Here is a 17,534-nt window from a genome sequence, read left to right on the forward strand (position 1 = left end):
ACGCATATAATTACACATTCTGTGCCCGTAAAAAGTTACTATACATCTTATAGATAAAGATAGGCTTGCATCGTACATCATTTTAATGTATTGGTACAAAAGTGCCAGTAGTAAGGAAAATGTGTGAAGACTTTTGTATCCGCTAGGTGGCGCTACAGCACAGGGAAGCTTTGAGCTGCCCTGTGTCCGGAAATCGGCGTTTGTATTGTCAAGGCATCATGGCGACATCGGAGAACTGGGTCTTGGACAGCGTTGTTCAGTTCCTGCGCAGTCCCACCTGGACGGTGCCGGTTATGAATTTCATAGAGGAGAATTGTTTAGGTGAGCTAAGTCTCTACTGTCAAGTATGTTGTTGCTTGGGGTGTCCCTGAAGTCTTTGTGGCGTCCTCTTTACCTGGTTAGTCATGACACACGGAAGAATGTGAAGAGAACAGGTGTTTGGGAGGGGTTGTCTGTCCTGTACACCTAACCTGAGCTGTGGTAGCCGTGACACAGACACACATGAGTCAGACTGGGTGACTTCATGTGCCTTCAGGATAGGTGATCTCACCTGTTTATGTTTTGTATATCTTCTTGTAAACGTCCTATGATGATGTAATTTCTATTTCCTCCTTGTTGTGTGAGCACACCTATCAACAGATCACTCCATGTTCACCATAAGTAAGCTGTTGAGTGTTTGCAAGGTGAAAATATCCCTCACGTCGGCACATCCAACAGAATTTCTACTTGTCACAAAAAGATAGACCCCCCCCATGCAAACCCTCAAGAAAGTTTGTGACTTAGATGCAAAGAAAGTTCAAACACTACATTTGTCAATAATATTTAGCAGAAGTCATAGTGCAATAGTGTTAGGGAAATGATCGGTTGTGGTATTAACCAATTTGGTCAGGCACATTCAAATGCCTAACGTTATATCTGCATTCATCAACGAGTAGGTTTAAAAAATTAAAAAATTGTTTTTTTAATCTCCTTGAAGCACAACACATTCAACACAGATGGAGGGGGCAATTGTTTGCATCTAGCTAGATTCTACATAACACGTTACATTTTTTTTTAAACAACCCAAGAACCCCCCATGTGTACCCTCTCAGAATCGTTAGAATCATTGGTCTGGTTCAAAAAACAAGTAAATAAACTAAATTTCTAAATCCTGTATGCATAGAATAAAACGTATCATGTACAATTGGACAATTTACCTGATAATATATCTCATAATATATTCATTACATGGCCATAGCAATGACAGATAATTATCTCTCAAAACAGATGGCATTTGGACAGATGTTCATTGTTCACACAATACGATCATATTTTATTGCAAAATGCAGTGCTAGTATAAAACTGTAAAATTAAACCATTGTGTTTATCTATTCATTTATTGAATTCAGACAGCTGCGAACATTTCAGTCTACAGTAACGTTACATGTATGATTTGTTTGGCAACTCATCCTGTCTTTGATATACCGCTCTATATCCTAGCTGCAGTTCCATTAGTTGTGGTGATAAAAACATTTAAATGGCAGTATAATCAGCTCAGTTTCTTCACAAAGCACAAAATTCCTGTCATGATATTTAAAGGAGATAACGTTCCAAGGCTTTGGAGACCACCTCCCTTAAGAAGATGATGTTTGAGGAAGTGACTCACAGTTTTTTTCTTTTCTTTCTGCAGTTTTTGACAATAATGAGGAAAACAAGTTGGAATACACAGAGGCTCACAACCAGTACAAGGGCATGGTAGGTAAAACTCACTGTTACACGAAACAAATATCATTTATTACCTTTACCAAGAAGGTAATTTTTTGTAGCATTTGTATGTACATAAGCAGCATAACTCAAGGAGCTATAAATGGATTGTTTTGAAACATCTTATATACTAGTAGTTAGGTCAATGTCCTGTCAGAGAAATGATTTCATTTTGGGCCATCTGGTGACTTTCCTTGGTACTGCAGCATAACTTCATGTCATCATATCATGTTATTTACCCAGCTTGCTAAGTATCTAAAGTCGCTTCAGAACCAACATATTATACCTCACAGTTTCTCATATGCTTAATTATAACACCACTTGTTTTGGAACAGCAAACAGTCACCTTTTAATACGTTTATCATATCTCTTGGAGACATGCACTGAATGACTATTGACCTTGTATATTGCAGGTGGAAGCCCTACTTGGAAGTTTCATGGAGGATCTGGGGATCACAGAGGACCAGTTTACAGAAGGCTGTAAGAAAGAGCTTGTATCTGCGCAGGCCGGCACATATCCATTGGTTAGTATTGAATTTGAAAGCCCATGAGTATTATTTCGTTGAACCTCCTTCCAGAGAAAGCTGACTCTGAGCTATATAAGTGTACATGATTTTTGTGTAATGTTAGCTGTATACATAATATGTCCTATCACAAAGCAAGCCTGCTCTGTTTCCTTATCCCAGACAAATTGTCATGTATGCTGTATCAGATACAAATAATGTGTGCCACTGAAAAATGGTGTAAGTAAAAGCTATCAAAATAGAGAGACCTACAAAAACTAAAAAGTCTTAAACAAACCGGAGCCTAACCTCTGCTTGGAGATGGGGGTCTCAGTCTATAAGACAGTATGATTCTGCAACACATGAAAATACTGCTACTGTTCTCCCAAATCACCTTATTTCACCAACTTGCCAAAATCAAACAAATCCATCAAAATAATCTTGAGACCGTTGGAGGTTAACCTGCTTCCTGAAGTAATAGAATGGCCAATTTCAGTTGGACAGTTTGGTTTTGCTGTGTGTTTGAATTTTACGTCTTAGTGTTGACTGAAGCTTGAAGTGGAAATACCAGCTGCAAAGGGCAGACTAGTGCCCTGGGAAGGAAACCAGAATATGCTGAAAGAGCGCTTTACAGATAATCAATGCATGGGAACCAAAGCCTGCAGCATTCTCTTTGTACACCAAGTGGGGTACTTTGTTCTCTTAAGGGCTCAATTGTGGCATTCAGCATTTCCTTCTCTGTAGTCTTTCACCTTATGTTTTGGGAAATTATAGATTTACGCTAAGCTACTTCTTTAAGATCAAGTGAGGGAATACATAGTACTTAGCTCATCCAAGTGGTTGGTGCGCAAGAGGATGATAAGTAAGCTGTATTACATTTACTTTCCTTTTAGCTAATCTGATTTCTGGCTAATGTACGTGTACAACTATGTATTCTCAGACAATCCAGTGAAAGGATGTCTTCAACATGTTCAGTTTGAAACTAGAACTTGGGTACGAATTACATATATAAAAAAGAAGTACCAGTGTAATCAAAGTGTTGTTAGAACCTCATAGTCATACATTTTATTTAATGTTGTGTGGCTATGTTATATCTAATGTTATATCTTGCATCCACAGGGTCTGTTCCAGCAGCTCTGGGCAGCTGACAACTTCTTCAGCTTCAAGGCTATGATGGTCCAGACCAGGGTCAGTGTCCTAGCATCATACTTTTTTTTTCTTCTCCTGTGGCCTGTGTTATATTCAACAGTTCTTAATGTAAAATCTGACCTAGAAAGTAAGATGTGATTTATGCAAGTTTTGTGTATATGTCTGACCAATCAAAGACTGTAGAGTTAAATGGTTACCTCGGTACAGTAGATATTTGCAGAAGGTTTGTAAGTTACCTGGAGACCTCTCCACCATGAATTCATGACACCGCAAGCATGCATTTTCCAATGTACATATATTACTACAGAATTTAACTGTACCCGCAAATTGTTTCAATCACGATCTTGGAATACTGTGGGAAGTTCTTTTAATCTTCTACTGCAAAATGAAGTCCCAGAAAATATAAATGAATGTACAATACTGAAACATCTCCACTATTTTGCCCTGTACTCAGGTTGAGCTGGAGCTCCAGGCTTTACACTTGTTAAAACACCAGAATGGGATGGATCCTGACTCCAAGGCTAGAGAAGCCACGGGGGGTCCTGGGGAGGAGGAAGATGATGAAGAAGCAATACTGCAGGAGGTGCTCAGGTAAGGTCATGTTGGTACTTCCTAATCTGCATATATAAAAGCCATGGCATATCAAAAAAAGATGTTATTGATAGACCCATAACCCTAACCATCTCCATCAAGACTGTAATATAGAAACATGAATTTGTTTATTGATTCAAATAGCAATATACTAGACACCCTACTTTAAAAATGCAAATTTCACCAACAAATGAAGCAACCACTCTCTCATTGGTTAAACCTCTAATTGTCATGTTATCATTGGTGGTAGTGCTAATGATGATTGACAGGATCGGTCTATTGGTTTCTGTAAGTGATTTTGTTGGAAGCTTAGAAATTTAAAAGTGTTCCTTTGTGGACCAGTTTTGTCAAAGTTTTGGTACATGGTAGTTTTTGAATGGTAACTAAGTGCATGTGTTTACAGAAAACCATTTCATTTCTTTGTCTTCACCTTTTTCTCAGGAAATCCAAGGAGGAGTACGAGGCCCAACAGAAGGGCAAGAAATCCAAGACTTCCTCAGACATAGAGAGAGTCATGCAGGAGTCTAAAGATGAGCTGGCTCGCATGGAGGAACTTCTCAAGAAGGAGAGGGAAATGCTGGATAAAGTAGGTGCTAACAGTAGAACTCTTCATTTATTGTATTTTCGAATGTTACCTTTGATGCAAAGCTGTTCAAAAGTTTCATGAAATGTATTGTGTATATCCAATGGGATGACATGGATGACCAGAAAATTTGAAAAGTTATTGTTTGATGGTTTATTGTTTATTGAAAAGATCTCCATTAGTGAATACAATGTGAATGCTATGTACCACTAGTCTTGTTGGAGTCATTAGACAAACATGTTACATTGAGACTATCTACTTCTTAACATCACTTATGCCTAAAGATACACTAACACTTAAAGCATATACTAACGCTATACCTATCTATTTATCTATCTGTTTAATGGTGCTCTTACAATCTCCCTAAGTCCAAGAATACAATATCATGGCACTGTTAGACTGTCCTACTGTGTCAATCATTCTCAAAACTGTTTAGTGGATGTGGAGGATGTTAAGTTGTACTCTCTTCTTCCCCAGGCATTAAAGTTGTCACTAGAATGTATGCCCAAAGTTGATGGTGATGAGGATCAGGATGGGGCTGACAGCAAAGCTGCAGAGAAGAGCGACACACCTCAGGGCAAGCCTGCTGCAGTTATAGCACAGGCATCAGCACCCAAAAAGGAGGAGGCCAAACTCAGCACTGCTCCAGCTAAACAGTCCTCATTATCTGTAAGTGCTTGAGGATGGATGTTTCCTTTCTTCAGATTCATCTGAATGTGATAATTTTTTCCAGAAGAGTTATTGTACGTTGCTAACATGGGAGCTGTAACATTTTGTTTTTAAAGTACAGTTAGTTATGTTTTAACTGTGTCATCAATGTCACATTTTGTCTGCCTTTCAGGGTTGAACAAGTTTTTAAAAATTTACTTGCCCCATTCAGCAAAAATCTACTGGCCCAAATAAAATTTTACCGGCCCAAAATTCCAATGATATGCAAACGCTTGCATATTATTGCACTGGGCAATTGAGCTGATGGACTTTTCCAACCCTGACAAGTGTTGTGTCCGTGCCTTCTCAATGTGTAAGCCTGGATAGGCTACATCATCTTTAAACGGTTTGGATTACAATATAATGTGTTATCTACTGTTGCACAAGAACATCTCTTGAAGCCTATGAAAAAGATGTTTTGCTTCGGGTTTCCCAACCAGCAGCCTTTTTTCGGGTTGGCTACCAGCAATGGACAAAGACATTTTGATCTGAGTGATCAAGACATTGTAGACTGTAGAGTCATTTTCCAACTTATTCTGTTGAAATCTAAAAGAAAAAAGAGTTGCTGTGTACCAAGCGTAATTTGCAATCAGAAACACAACATTGATATTCATAGGCCTCACTGTATGTCACAGAACTCGTCTTTCTATTTACAACTAGGACCTCCCAACAGCACGAGTAGCACCCGTCCGACCCCACAAACCACAGTCCCCACCGCCCACACAGCCTCCCCCCCAGAAACCCAAACCCTCCGCCCCTCCCCCAGGACCTCCCCAGAGAGAGCTGAGTAGTTCAGAGGCAGCTGCCGCTTGGCTAAAGGGAGCGCAGGCAGAGGCAGGGCATACCAGTGACTCAGCTGGATCTGCAGTAAGGCTCTGCTCACACTATGCAGGCCAAGCACAGTGGGAACAGTTGGTGCATAGGCAAATGAGAAATTTCCTCATACCGGTAGTACATGAAAACAACATCCTGTCCTAAGAAGAGTTGTCTTCAAGTCTTTTTATACAAGAGAATGAAAGACAAAATGAAAGTAGGGACAGGTAAATGTAAACTTAAGGCAGATTTAGTTTGGAAGCTGTGATTGTATCTACCAGATTTATATTTGAATATATACATAAAGAGCCCTAGAACTATGATGCCCCATCTGGACCATAGAACAACATACCTTAAATTGATGATTGGGAGACATCATGCTATCATTCTATGATATTGCTCTAATTATGTACAGGGTGGGCTACAAAATGGCATTTCTAGGCCTCTTCTGAGAATCTCCTCCTGGGCTATATGGTCAGTACAATTTCTGTCCATAATGAAACTGCTCATGCACCATCTTGTCCACATGTTGGTATTGACACTGTGCTTGGCTTGCAGAGTGTGAGAAGAGACAGTTGCTAGGGTAGTTGCTTAGGATTACCAAAGTCCTTGACATTTAGCAATGGTGTAGCCAGAACAAAATAGTGGTGAAATTCACATAATAACATAAGCTGCATAGAGTAAGCTGCATAGAAACCCCAACTAACTGCACAGAAGACAGATGCTTCTGGTGTACTTTTGTACTTTTGTCTGGACTTGCCATAAGTTTGTTGCCATGCATGATGCCATGCAAAGGCTTTGGAGAAACAGCTAGGACCCACTTCATACCAGGATTAATTGATTCAGGAATCGGGATTTACCCAGGCACGGGATTTGATCCTGATTTGATCCCTTTGGCAGATCGGGATTACCCCCTCCTCAGATCCAAAGTCTTACCAGAATTTGCAAATTGGGAAAACCTTTAGGTGAATCCCAGTCTGCAAATCCTGGTATGAATGGGGTCTAATATTCCAAATTGCACCAACCCATTTTACACCTGTTTGTGAACCATGGTCTTCGTGATCCTACCCAACCATCACTAAGTAATCTCCTGCTGCCTACACAGTATTCTAATGGAAAAGTATCATAAACACTTCTCCTATTGTTGTTTTTGTTACAGTTGTCACCCTTTTATACTCTGTGCACATCACCATTTTCATGTCTAGAGCACCTCTCCTGTAACATTGCCAGCCCTGTTGTTATCTGTACTGTATGACCTGGATATGCCCCCCTCCCCAGGCTGCAGGTCCGGGTGATGATGAGCTGAAGAGGAGACAGGAGCACCTGCGGCAGCAGCGCGACAAGCTGATGGCCATGAAGAAGAAAGAGAGGGAGAAACAGCTCCAGCAGTACAACCAGACAAACAACCGACCCAAATCATCCAAGGTTAGCACGGCTAGTCTCAAGAGGTGGTCTTGTGACTAGGATTGTTGATCTCAAGGTTCTGGGTTCAAATTGGGAGAGCCACACCTTAAAAAACTAAAGAAAAACACAATACTTTTTTAAGATAAAACAGTAGGTGCCCATCTTTGTTTGAGTGGATATATCTTACAGTCCGATCTTTCACATCTTGGACCTGCTTGGATGTTACAGTGGTTTACCGTTTATGCAAAACAAAAAATAGCCATGTCCCTGACTGTTTTCACAGCAAGTCCAGGGTTACTGAAAATACAGAAAAAAACATTTGAATCTGGAATATAATGGTTCGTGTTGTTAAGAAATCTATTATTGTTTCCGTAAGACAAGTCATTGGATATCATTTCCTCGCAGCATTGTTTTCAGCACTCTGGACAGCACATGTTGTGCTAGTGGGGGAGGGGGGCAGTGATATATATTATGGGATGTTTGACATGTGTGTCTGAAGGTGTCATGTGCCCTCCAGATGGCAGAACGGGTTGCTGCAGGAAAAATGGAGTCAGTCCAGCCGACGCCCAGCGAGGAGGACACCAAGAAGCTGCAGATGAGGCTGACTCTTGCCGAGAGGCTGAAACAGGAGGTCATCGGGAAGAAGTAGCTGTCATCATGTCATCATTTCATTGGGGCTCCATCTGGCTTTCATCTACACATGTCCTCAGCAACATATAATGGTAGCAGTGTTACCACAGTATACACTTTTGTTTTGATCTTAAGGGAAGATATTTTGTTTTCAAGTTTTGAACACTGTGGGCTGTGCCCTGTGTTTTAACGTACAGTTTGTTACTGTCACCCTTCTCATGTTAATGGCTGTACTAGGGTGCTCCCACAGACACTCACAGAATTGATGTTTTTGTAGATTTTTCCAGCCCTAATTTGTATAGCACTGTAGAGACCCGTGATCTAACAGCAATAATGTGATGAAATTTGGAGAACCGGAAGGAATCCTGTTGTTTTATCGGTCAAAGTGAGCTCATGGTAATGTTAAAGGTCTGCTGTGTATAGAATACATTAAGCTCACTCAGAAATTTCTAAGCACAAACATATCACAGCTGCCTAACATACATCACATGTTAAACAGCTGCTGCCAGGTGTTCCACACCCTTCAGTGGCTCAGCACATTATCACTTGTACCTGTTAGGCTTCCTCTCGACATGGCTGCATTTTGCAGATGGTCCATTGAGCAGCCAAAATTGGATCTGTGTGACCCTTGATTTCTATAACTGGAATATGCTGCACCATGAAAAAGTATGTTTAAAGAAACAACATCACATACAATCCATTAAAGATTTCATTATGTAGGAAATTTGTTGAGCATCTCTCAACATCTTTAGTTTTACTGGTATATGAAAGCTCAGCGATACAGATACTCATACTGTCACTTTCTTAGGCATCATCTAGACTGTCAGAAATGGAAACTTGCCTTCTCCTTGTCGACTTGTGCAATGGTGCAATCTGTTTTGGCACTTTGTTGTTTTTGATCAATGTGGTGTTGAATTATGTGCATATTGACAGAAAAGTTTGGGATTATGTCTGTAATGCAATGGTATTGACCAGGACTGCTAGTTAGTGCAATAGATCCTTGCCTTACTGTTAGTTAATTAGAATGTAATGTCTATCTTCTCATGTGCACTTATCCAGGTATGTAGGTAGCACCTTTCTCACACTGAGATACCAAAGTACAGCAAACTGAGCTATATTGTTTGAGCGTAAGGTGAAACAAGATTGGACAAGGTACCAAACTTCAGATTAAAGATTGACAACATGAAATTGTTAAAGCTAAATCATGTGGACAAAAGTGTGGACCAAAGCACAAGGAGGATGTACTTTATGTAGGGGCATGGAATTGTTTATACCTTATATGGGAAAATTTGTTTGTTGCTGTTTATGGACAGGTGATTATGTTGTGATGTTTTTGGCCCATACAACTGTGCAAACTTCTCATACATATCCACAGAAACAGTAGAACACAAGTTTGTTCACACAAGAGACTTGCAGGCCTCCCATACTACTGCCTGCAAAGAGCTGCAGAATTTTAGAATTAAAAGTAAAAAAATTCACATATTTCCTGACTCTGTTAACAGATATACTTGTACATGTGCTGTACCCTTAAACTATATCTATTCCCACTTGCAACATTCTTTACATAGATTATGAATATTACTCATCATTGCTATAAAGATTTTCATTTCTGTACATAAAATTTTCATGTAGCTTTAAGATTTTAATGCCAAAAAGTTACATGTCTTGTTACATGTCTGTTTTATGAAGTGTTGTATAATTATGTACTGATGTTTGCAACTCATACGCTGGTCAATTCAATGCAAATGTATTCACTCAATGCGTTCCTTCCTGTTGGTACACATGTACTTGAAGTATGCAAATATTAGTTTCCCAAGCCACAAAATGTTTCATGTAAAGGATGCTTCTATGCAGCATCAACTATAGATACCACATTTTGCAACTCACAATGAACGAAAGAAATAGAGTGCATATATCACTTGCTTTCTGTGTATGTCCTTTCTTTAGTGTTTATTTCACTTTGTTGTCAAGTTATTTCATTGCAATTCAATTGCTACTGCTAATCAGGTTCTGGTATCCTCTGGACCTAGACTGAGGATTTTCTGTACCAGTGCCCACCATTTAGTTACATTTTAGTAATGAATGGTTGGCAGTTCTATCAAATCAGATGAAGAGCCGTCGCCGGAGGTTACACATCCAGGTAATAAGATGCACCAAAAAGCAGTTACTCAAGCAACTGGATATGATTTGGAAATGGACATTTTAGACAGCCATCCAGTGTCACTGACGCAAGGCACCAGATGGTTGTCTGAAATGTCTGACCTTTTCCAAATCATATCCAGTTACTTAGTAACTGCTTTTTAGCAGATGAAGAGCCATTTGACACAGGCACACATTAAGTGTTTTCATGCAGTAATGCTTGATGCCATCACAGCAAATGGGCATTACAACAACTTTAATATTGAACAGTGAATACCAAAAGATCATGTCAACCCTGACACCCCCATCATACCTTCCCATTGGGCCTAGGAAATCTGTTTATGGTAACCAGACTAGAGGATTTTTTAGGTTGATCAATGGCCAGGGACATAAAATTTCTGGTCTGACAACTAAGTGATCAAATGCAAATTGCAAAACTTTGTTCAATGTATTAATGTACTTGTGATTGTACAATGTGTATCATTGCAATATGAAAATACCAGCATCCTGGTGTATTTTAGTGTTTTATATCTTCCAACTTCATGTATTTGTTGAATCTGATCAGAGCTTCTAAAAAAAAGAGAAGGCCTACCTACCAACCCTGATAGTCAGAAACACAGTTATAGACATTATTTGTGCCCCCAAAACAAACTCCACTGACCAATGTGGATATGATTGATGAGTTGTTCACTTTTAATGAAATGAATACATACACACTGACTGGCTTGGATTATTCAAAACAATATGTAGATTATATGCATGATTACGTTTCTGGACATAATCACTAATAAAGCCATCGCAGCAAATGTTGGCCATGCCATAATGTACAGCAACAGACATTTATCAAAATTTAAGTTCCAAAGAAAAATCACTTTGAAATTGACAAGAACCAGTAGATACCACTATAGCATACATATATGTATACCTCACTATAAGTCTATATCATCTACCTTGATCATGCATTAGTCTTGAATATATATTAAGAAATTCCCTTTGGGATTCCTGAAGTGCACGTATTACACAACAGTTCACATGAAATGTTTAGTGTGTGTGAAAAGAGTATTATTACCCTTTTACTCTCCAAGACATCATTTGGGATAACATTAAATGTACATTTGTGACTTTTCATGTTGTATAAAGCAAAATAATGTACATATCCTTCCACACTGGACAATTTACATCAAAACATATCTTGCTGTGGACGTGTTTAAAAGCTGATTTTTCATGAAACAGTCACTTATTTATCTAATCTCAATGGATACACTGACAGTCTAGATTGCTTTGCAACATAGTGTATTTAGGTTATATTCACCTTGATAATTGTTTCCATCATAGTAAGTCAATGCAATAGCTTTCTGACAACACAGGCAAGCCACAATGAATCCAGTTGAGGTGACTACTCTCACAGATGAGCTGCAAAAAAAATGAAGCAGCATCCCAGTTCATAGCCAAGCAATCCGTATTCTCTAGCTCTTTGTGGAAGACAACTCAAAAGCTTTCCTGTGCATCTATTAAACCATGCTCATTGCATCGAAAGCTTCACATTTTTATTTAGACCATTGGTTTCTTCAGCTTTTTTTAAATGAGCACTTAACAGTTTCCTTGTGGAGAGTTAAGACTGCCCCCTGGCAAAGGAAAGGAGAAAGGGTTTATCTTTCTTAGGGTGCCGCCGCTGCTGCTTCTGATTTTTCTGATAACTCGGAATCTTGCTTCTCCTCCTCAGACGTCTTGACTTCCTCAGGTTCAGACACGGCAGGTTCATCAGGAGCCGTGTCCTCAGACTTCACCCCCTCACTGACACCCTGCTGGGGGTCCTCCTCTGATGCAGTCTCCTTCACTTCTGAAAAGTGAAGCCGGTCTAATGTTATGACTGTGATGAAAACTAGTGCTACTAGCTCTTATACGTAGAGTTCCCATAGTTAAGGGAAACATACTTATTTAGACAGAGTTAGACGGTCAAAAATTTAGTGTAAAGTCAAATGTTTGGAAGTTGATCCAGAATGACTTCTACCAACACAGGCAAACGTTCAAGTTAAAAACAGTTGTTCAGCAGTTATAGATCTATGCATTACTGCTGGTACTAGTAATTAAAGAGCAAACTTTTAAGTCATGTCAAACTATTGACAATAATGCCTGGAAAAGTAGAAAAACTAACATTTAGAAATGTAAGAAACATGGCATGGAGATCCACTTAAGCTATAAGATACTACCGGTAGGTAATCTCTATAGAATCAATTAAATTCTAAATGTATGTGTCAGCATCCATGTGTTGCACAGTGTCAGTGCACATTTCTTCTCTTGGCTATAGTACACATCATGCACATAACAAACTCCAGCTTTACACAGTAAGTAAGAAGTAAGTACAGAAGGGAGGAAAAGGAACAGTGGTGTATTGAACTGGTTACTCAAGATACAAACTAGGGTGAAAATGCAAACAGTTAGTTTCCTCTTCAAGAAAACCACCAAGTCTTCATCCTTTGGAAAGCATGACCAAACCAACATCTTGTGCACACACAAAGCAACATCACACTTAAGGTGTCAGCTGTGAAAAGATTCAGCAGTTACACACTCAGAAGTTATAAGATTTGAAACACTCAGAAGTTACACGGATTCCTACCTCCGCAAACTCTGGTAGACTTAAGCTGGAAAGAGAGATACATCACAGACAAGTATAAGTACAGTAGACAGGAGAGCACAAGAGCAGAACCCGTGTCACACATTCAGGACCTTCCCCTGACTTTGCTTCCCGTTGAACTACTCTCCAAACAAGCACTGGGTTGAGATTAGCCTGGAATCCACCATATTTTAGTTCACTCCTCTAATTGTATCAAAGAAGAATATGAGAATGTGACTTTTCTGACATTGATTTTTATCATACATATGGTGACCTGGTGCGGACAATTTTTAGTAGGCAATCACGCCGACCAACTCCCAACCACAGATATGACAAACTGCTGTGGTCTGGAGAAGGTTGGGAGGCCGTGGTCGGCCATGTGTGACAGGGGCTTAACCAACCGTACCTGGCAAGACAGAAAGGTACATGTTAGAGGAAAAGGAAGGTTACATGAGGACACACGATTCCTTGTCATGCTGACCTTCAGTGTCTCCCGGCTTCTCTGCGGCAGGCCTTTGTTCCTCACTTTGTGCATCCTTACTGTCATCAGCTGCAACTTCCATGTGGTCATCTGGCAGATGTCACATGCAATAAGGTTAGTTCTGAAGCAGCAGCAACATACTATCATCACACCACAACTCACTTACATGGAAGCTGCAGTCTATACAATACTAGTATACCTAGTAGGAACGGTATGACAAACCAGGCTGAGATTTCCATTTTTGTGGCGGTGGTCTATAAACAGCTGTCAGTCAATCAGACCATCACCTATTTTTTTTAGGTTTATTTTCTGATTGCCTAAAAGCTGGTTAAAGGCAATGCCTGCAAGAATGGTAACCTCTCATGCAATATTGTATAGACCATGGGCAAAGCTCTGCAAAGAAGAATGTAACATAGCACTATACAAAAGACAATTATTCAGACCTGTATCTGCTGATGCTTCCTTGTCCCCCTTAACGTCATCCTCCGTGGGGAAGAATGCAGGGAGAAGCTCCTCATAAACCTGAACATCCTTCTCCAGAAACACACAGAAGATCACACGGTCCATCTGAAATGAAAAGTATCTTGTCATCACTTCATCATACAAAATGTTACCATTTCTCTTAAATATATAGATGGATTTGCTGAAGAGAAATTGACTTGTATCTTGACAATCACTGCACAATGTTGTTTTTAGTCCTTGGATTTCAACTCTAAACAAGAAAGTCATCATTTCCAATATTGAAATGAAATAGGCAGATAAACCACAGGTAAATAATGCCCCCCCTCTAAATACTGATGAACTGCAGCCTTACATGGTCAGCATTATCTCCTGTCTCCAACCATTTCCTGATGTAACCAATAGCAACCTGCCCAGCCGGGTAGTTAGGGTAACCTGCAATGAGAGGAAAAATATAATAACATGAGAAAAACTAAAAATTACACTACCTGTACAATGGTTAAATTCAAATGTATTGCAAAGAATGTAAATATTCAGCAAATAAGGCAAGTAGTTGAAAGAAAATATCTCTTACCAAATATACCAGTAGAAATGCAGGGGAATGCCTGGGGAAGACATGACATTCTCCTGATTAATATCAACATCTATATATTAGGTAGCAACAAAAGTTGCACAAGAGGAAGGAATACAGAGCATATTGCGACTTGACAGTGATGGCAAACATTCCTTTTCTCATCATCAGTTCTATGAAAGAAATAGCAAATGATGTACCACAGATCTGAGTCCGTGTTCCTTAGCCAGAGCCATACAGTCCTTATAACAGCCCTCTAGCTTGTCTGGCTTCTGTCCTATGGGACCAACAGCATGTAGTACATCTGTAGGGAGAAGTCAAAATTATCACATGGTCTACCTGCAAAGCTTAACGGTAAATTTAGGCAAGCTAACTACACGCAAGCAATATAATTTTTTCTATCTGAGCAAGGAAGCTTAACAAAGTAGTCTGGTGAATTTTAATTTCACACTTAGTTAACAGATTAAGGCTTTCAACAGTTGACTTAAAAGTGTGTCATAACCAATGTATATTCGATGCACTTCTTTCAGTTTATAAATATATCTGTGCTTGTATATACAATATATATCTGTATTACAATTACAATATAATGTTGAAAATACTAGGGTCCTAAAGCATTTCATTTTTACATTGTTTAGCTGTGTTTGTTATGTTGGATCACTTTGGCGATCACTTTGGCCAAAATTGATCATTCTAAAATAAAGAATAAACAGCGACCTTCCAACCCTATTTTTAAGGACTATAACCAAAAACACAACATTTTTAGGCCAAATGAAAGCCACGTCATATTAAGTTGTCCTACATTTGGCTGGTAGCCTGTGCCCCCCAGATAACTTGGCATGGCCCGTCTCACAGCCTCCCAGAGTGGCAGTCTCCTTGACTAGTGTTGGTCCTGCAGCACTGTGGATCGCACCATCAACTGGGCGGGGGGAGGCAGGAATCAGTCATGGGATGTATCATTCATGATAGCAAAATAAATTTTATTCGACTTTGGGAAAATATGAAAGCACTAGATTGGGCACATACAGCAGTGAGCATTCTATATAAGTATTAGCATCACATCAACTTACCTCCTCCACCCCCTAGTAGGCTTTCATTGGCTGAAAACAACAAAATAGATTGGATAAACATCACAAATTAAAATTCAGACTAAGAATACATCAAAATTTCAATCTTGCAACCTTACCTTTCAATGTGTTTATGTGTCCATGGATTGACCTCTACTATCAGGACACTGAATATGCAAATTAGACAAAAAAGCCTACAAGCACAGACACAATTGTTGTAATATTGCAGGCAGAGAGTACCACAAAGAATATTTGCCTGGAAAATGACTTCAATCTATCACCACTTCAATGTTATATAAGTAATGCAATTGAAATGGGGACTCAAGACGGATGCTGGAGGCTTTAGGTCTTTACCAACTCGGCTCACCCTAACCCCAACCCCAACCCTAACTCTAAATGCTAATCCTAACATTAACCCAAATCCTAACCCCAATGCTAGCCCTAAGCCTAACCCTTATGCTAACCCTATACCTAACCCTAACCCCAAACCCTAATCCTGGCCAAGTCCACTAGATGTTGGGCAGAGTTTACCAAGGTGACTCAGGGCCATGTAATTCTTATGGGCAAAATCATCCTGATCCCCCTTAAAACTAGGTGGAAGAATCTCCACATCTTAAATACCTGCGTTGGAAATAGCATCTATCTCCAGCTGGGTGATGTCACCACGCCATAGAGACACCTTCTCATTAAACTTCTCATTAGGATCAGCTTTGGGCTTAATCCCAAGGCCTGGGGGTGAAGCAAAACATTCATTAGGATTAAGAAACAAAATCCTTTCCGAAATTCCTTTGGAGATATAAAAGGAAATACACTTCTTGAGTCGCACAGAGCGATGGGACAGTAGCATACTCACCTATATTATGCTCTTTCCTATACTGTGGCCACGTGGGGACGTCATTTAAGGTTTTGTAGTTGTCGCGGCACTTGTACACTTGTCTCTTCTCCTCCAACGAAATCTCCAGGAATCGCTCTGAAACAAGTAATATTCATTGGTGGTTAAGTGTTGCAACACAACCTGATCCCACACAATACTGTATTCTTCAATTTCTAATGATAAATTAATTGCACTCTCATGACAAACTATTTTTCCAATAAATGCCTTGGATGTAGCCTTTAAGACCTGTACCACTCAGAGTGCATCATAATCAGAATGCAAAACAATTGAAGGTCTACCTGCATTATTCATGTACAATGTGTTCATGTAGGTGCAAATATTCATTTGGTATAGGTCCTGCATGTCGACCTGGTAGCTAATTGCTAACGATTACTTTCAAATGCATACACTTGCTTTCCTTTCTCAGGTGAATGAGATCATAAGCCAAAAATGATTATTGATTCATAATTGACCAGCACAGGTGTGAGGGTGTGTAAAGTTTGGTAATGCATATGAGAGGCTAGATGGCGACACTTACTTCGTGCTTTGAGCCCCTCCTCCCCAGGTGAACTCCGGTGTGACCCCGGGTAGTGCCTGACCTGTGCCACGGGGCTGCCCTGTCCGTCCCCCGCATGTCTGTTGTCCCTCCTCCCCTTGTCGCTGCCCACTGTATCGGACATTGTACTCCACCTGGCAGAGTGTACAAAGCACGGCAGCTGCCTCAAGTTCCCAACAGCAACTCCGGGAAGCCTGGGTGACGCTTTTAGGCTTAACGACAGGTATCTGCTGTATGGTAGTAATCCGTTTAGTTTGGACATTGAAGAGTCCTCCTTGGAAGACGGAATATTGTGCTGCTTGCCCTCCCCACAAAGAACGGCAACAGTGTAGCAGCGCCACCTTGCGATTCATGTCTTAGCTACATGTGAATATTTGTTGAAAGTTATCTGCAGTACTTCTGTCGACCGTAGTGTGTCTCTTTCGAACCGTAATGACTACTAGTACATTTGTACCACGTAAATTCTCCAGGCCATTCATCATGTCACTCATCAAAACTGTTTCACTTGTCTGCAGGAAGGGTTTTCATATGGAAACTATCATGAATGTTCGGAATGTGACCATATTTCTGTTGTCAACATTAACCACAATGTTATTGATTAATGATTAATGATTAACGTTATTATTCGAAAGCGAAAAAAAGAGTATGA

At 39.9% G+C, this 17,534-nt stretch overlaps 2 protein-coding genes across 5 annotated transcripts; one reads left to right on the forward strand and one right to left on the reverse strand.

The window, feature by feature from the left end:
• The first annotated feature begins 40 nt into the window (after positions 1-40).
• Positions 41-10,047, forward strand: LOC118418746 (cilia- and flagella-associated protein 36-like). Of its 2 annotated transcripts, XM_035824782.1 has the most exons (10): positions 41-321; positions 1,670-1,734; positions 2,157-2,267; positions 3,366-3,434; positions 3,850-3,986; positions 4,428-4,572; positions 5,047-5,238; positions 5,938-6,144; positions 7,369-7,515; positions 8,012-10,047. In XM_035824782.1, exons 1-10 carry the CDS (start codon positions 219-221, stop codon positions 8,141-8,143), a joined length of 1,308 nt encoding a protein of 435 aa, XP_035680675.1. In that variant the 5' UTR covers positions 41-218; the 3' UTR covers positions 8,144-10,047. The 2 variants fall into 2 exon arrangements, with proteins under 2 accessions (XP_035680675.1, XP_035680676.1); XM_035824783.1 differs by lacking the exon at positions 5,938-6,144.
• An 886-nt stretch (positions 10,048-10,933) lies between these two features.
• On the reverse strand, positions 10,934-17,248 carry LOC118418766 (ADP-ribose glycohydrolase MACROD1-like). Of its 3 annotated transcripts, none has more exons than XM_035824796.1 (11): positions 16,868-17,246; positions 16,309-16,425; positions 16,077-16,184; positions 15,459-15,488; positions 15,191-15,307; positions 14,589-14,692; positions 14,392-14,422; positions 14,173-14,252; positions 13,802-13,925; positions 13,359-13,448; positions 10,934-12,103 (listed from the first exon to the last, which is right to left on the reverse strand). In XM_035824796.1, the coding sequence occupies exons 1-11, from the start codon at positions 17,145-17,147 to the stop codon at positions 11,922-11,924; spliced, it is 1,263 nt and encodes a 420-aa protein (XP_035680689.1). In that variant the 5' UTR covers positions 17,148-17,246; the 3' UTR covers positions 10,934-11,921. The 3 variants fall into 3 exon arrangements, with proteins under 3 accessions (XP_035680689.1, XP_035680697.1, XP_035680706.1); XM_035824813.1 differs by lacking the exon at positions 13,359-13,448 and adding an exon at positions 12,881-12,905 and having other exon boundaries at positions 11,998-12,103; positions 16,868-17,247; XM_035824804.1 differs by lacking the exon at positions 13,359-13,448 and having other exon boundaries at positions 16,868-17,248.
• Positions 17,249-17,534: the final 286 nt, after the last annotated feature.

This window comes from Branchiostoma floridae, chromosome 1 (assembly GCF_000003815.2).
Source record: "Branchiostoma floridae strain S238N-H82 chromosome 1, Bfl_VNyyK, whole genome shotgun sequence".
In the NCBI taxonomy this organism is placed as follows: domain Eukaryota; kingdom Metazoa; phylum Chordata; class Leptocardii; order Amphioxiformes; family Branchiostomatidae; genus Branchiostoma; species Branchiostoma floridae.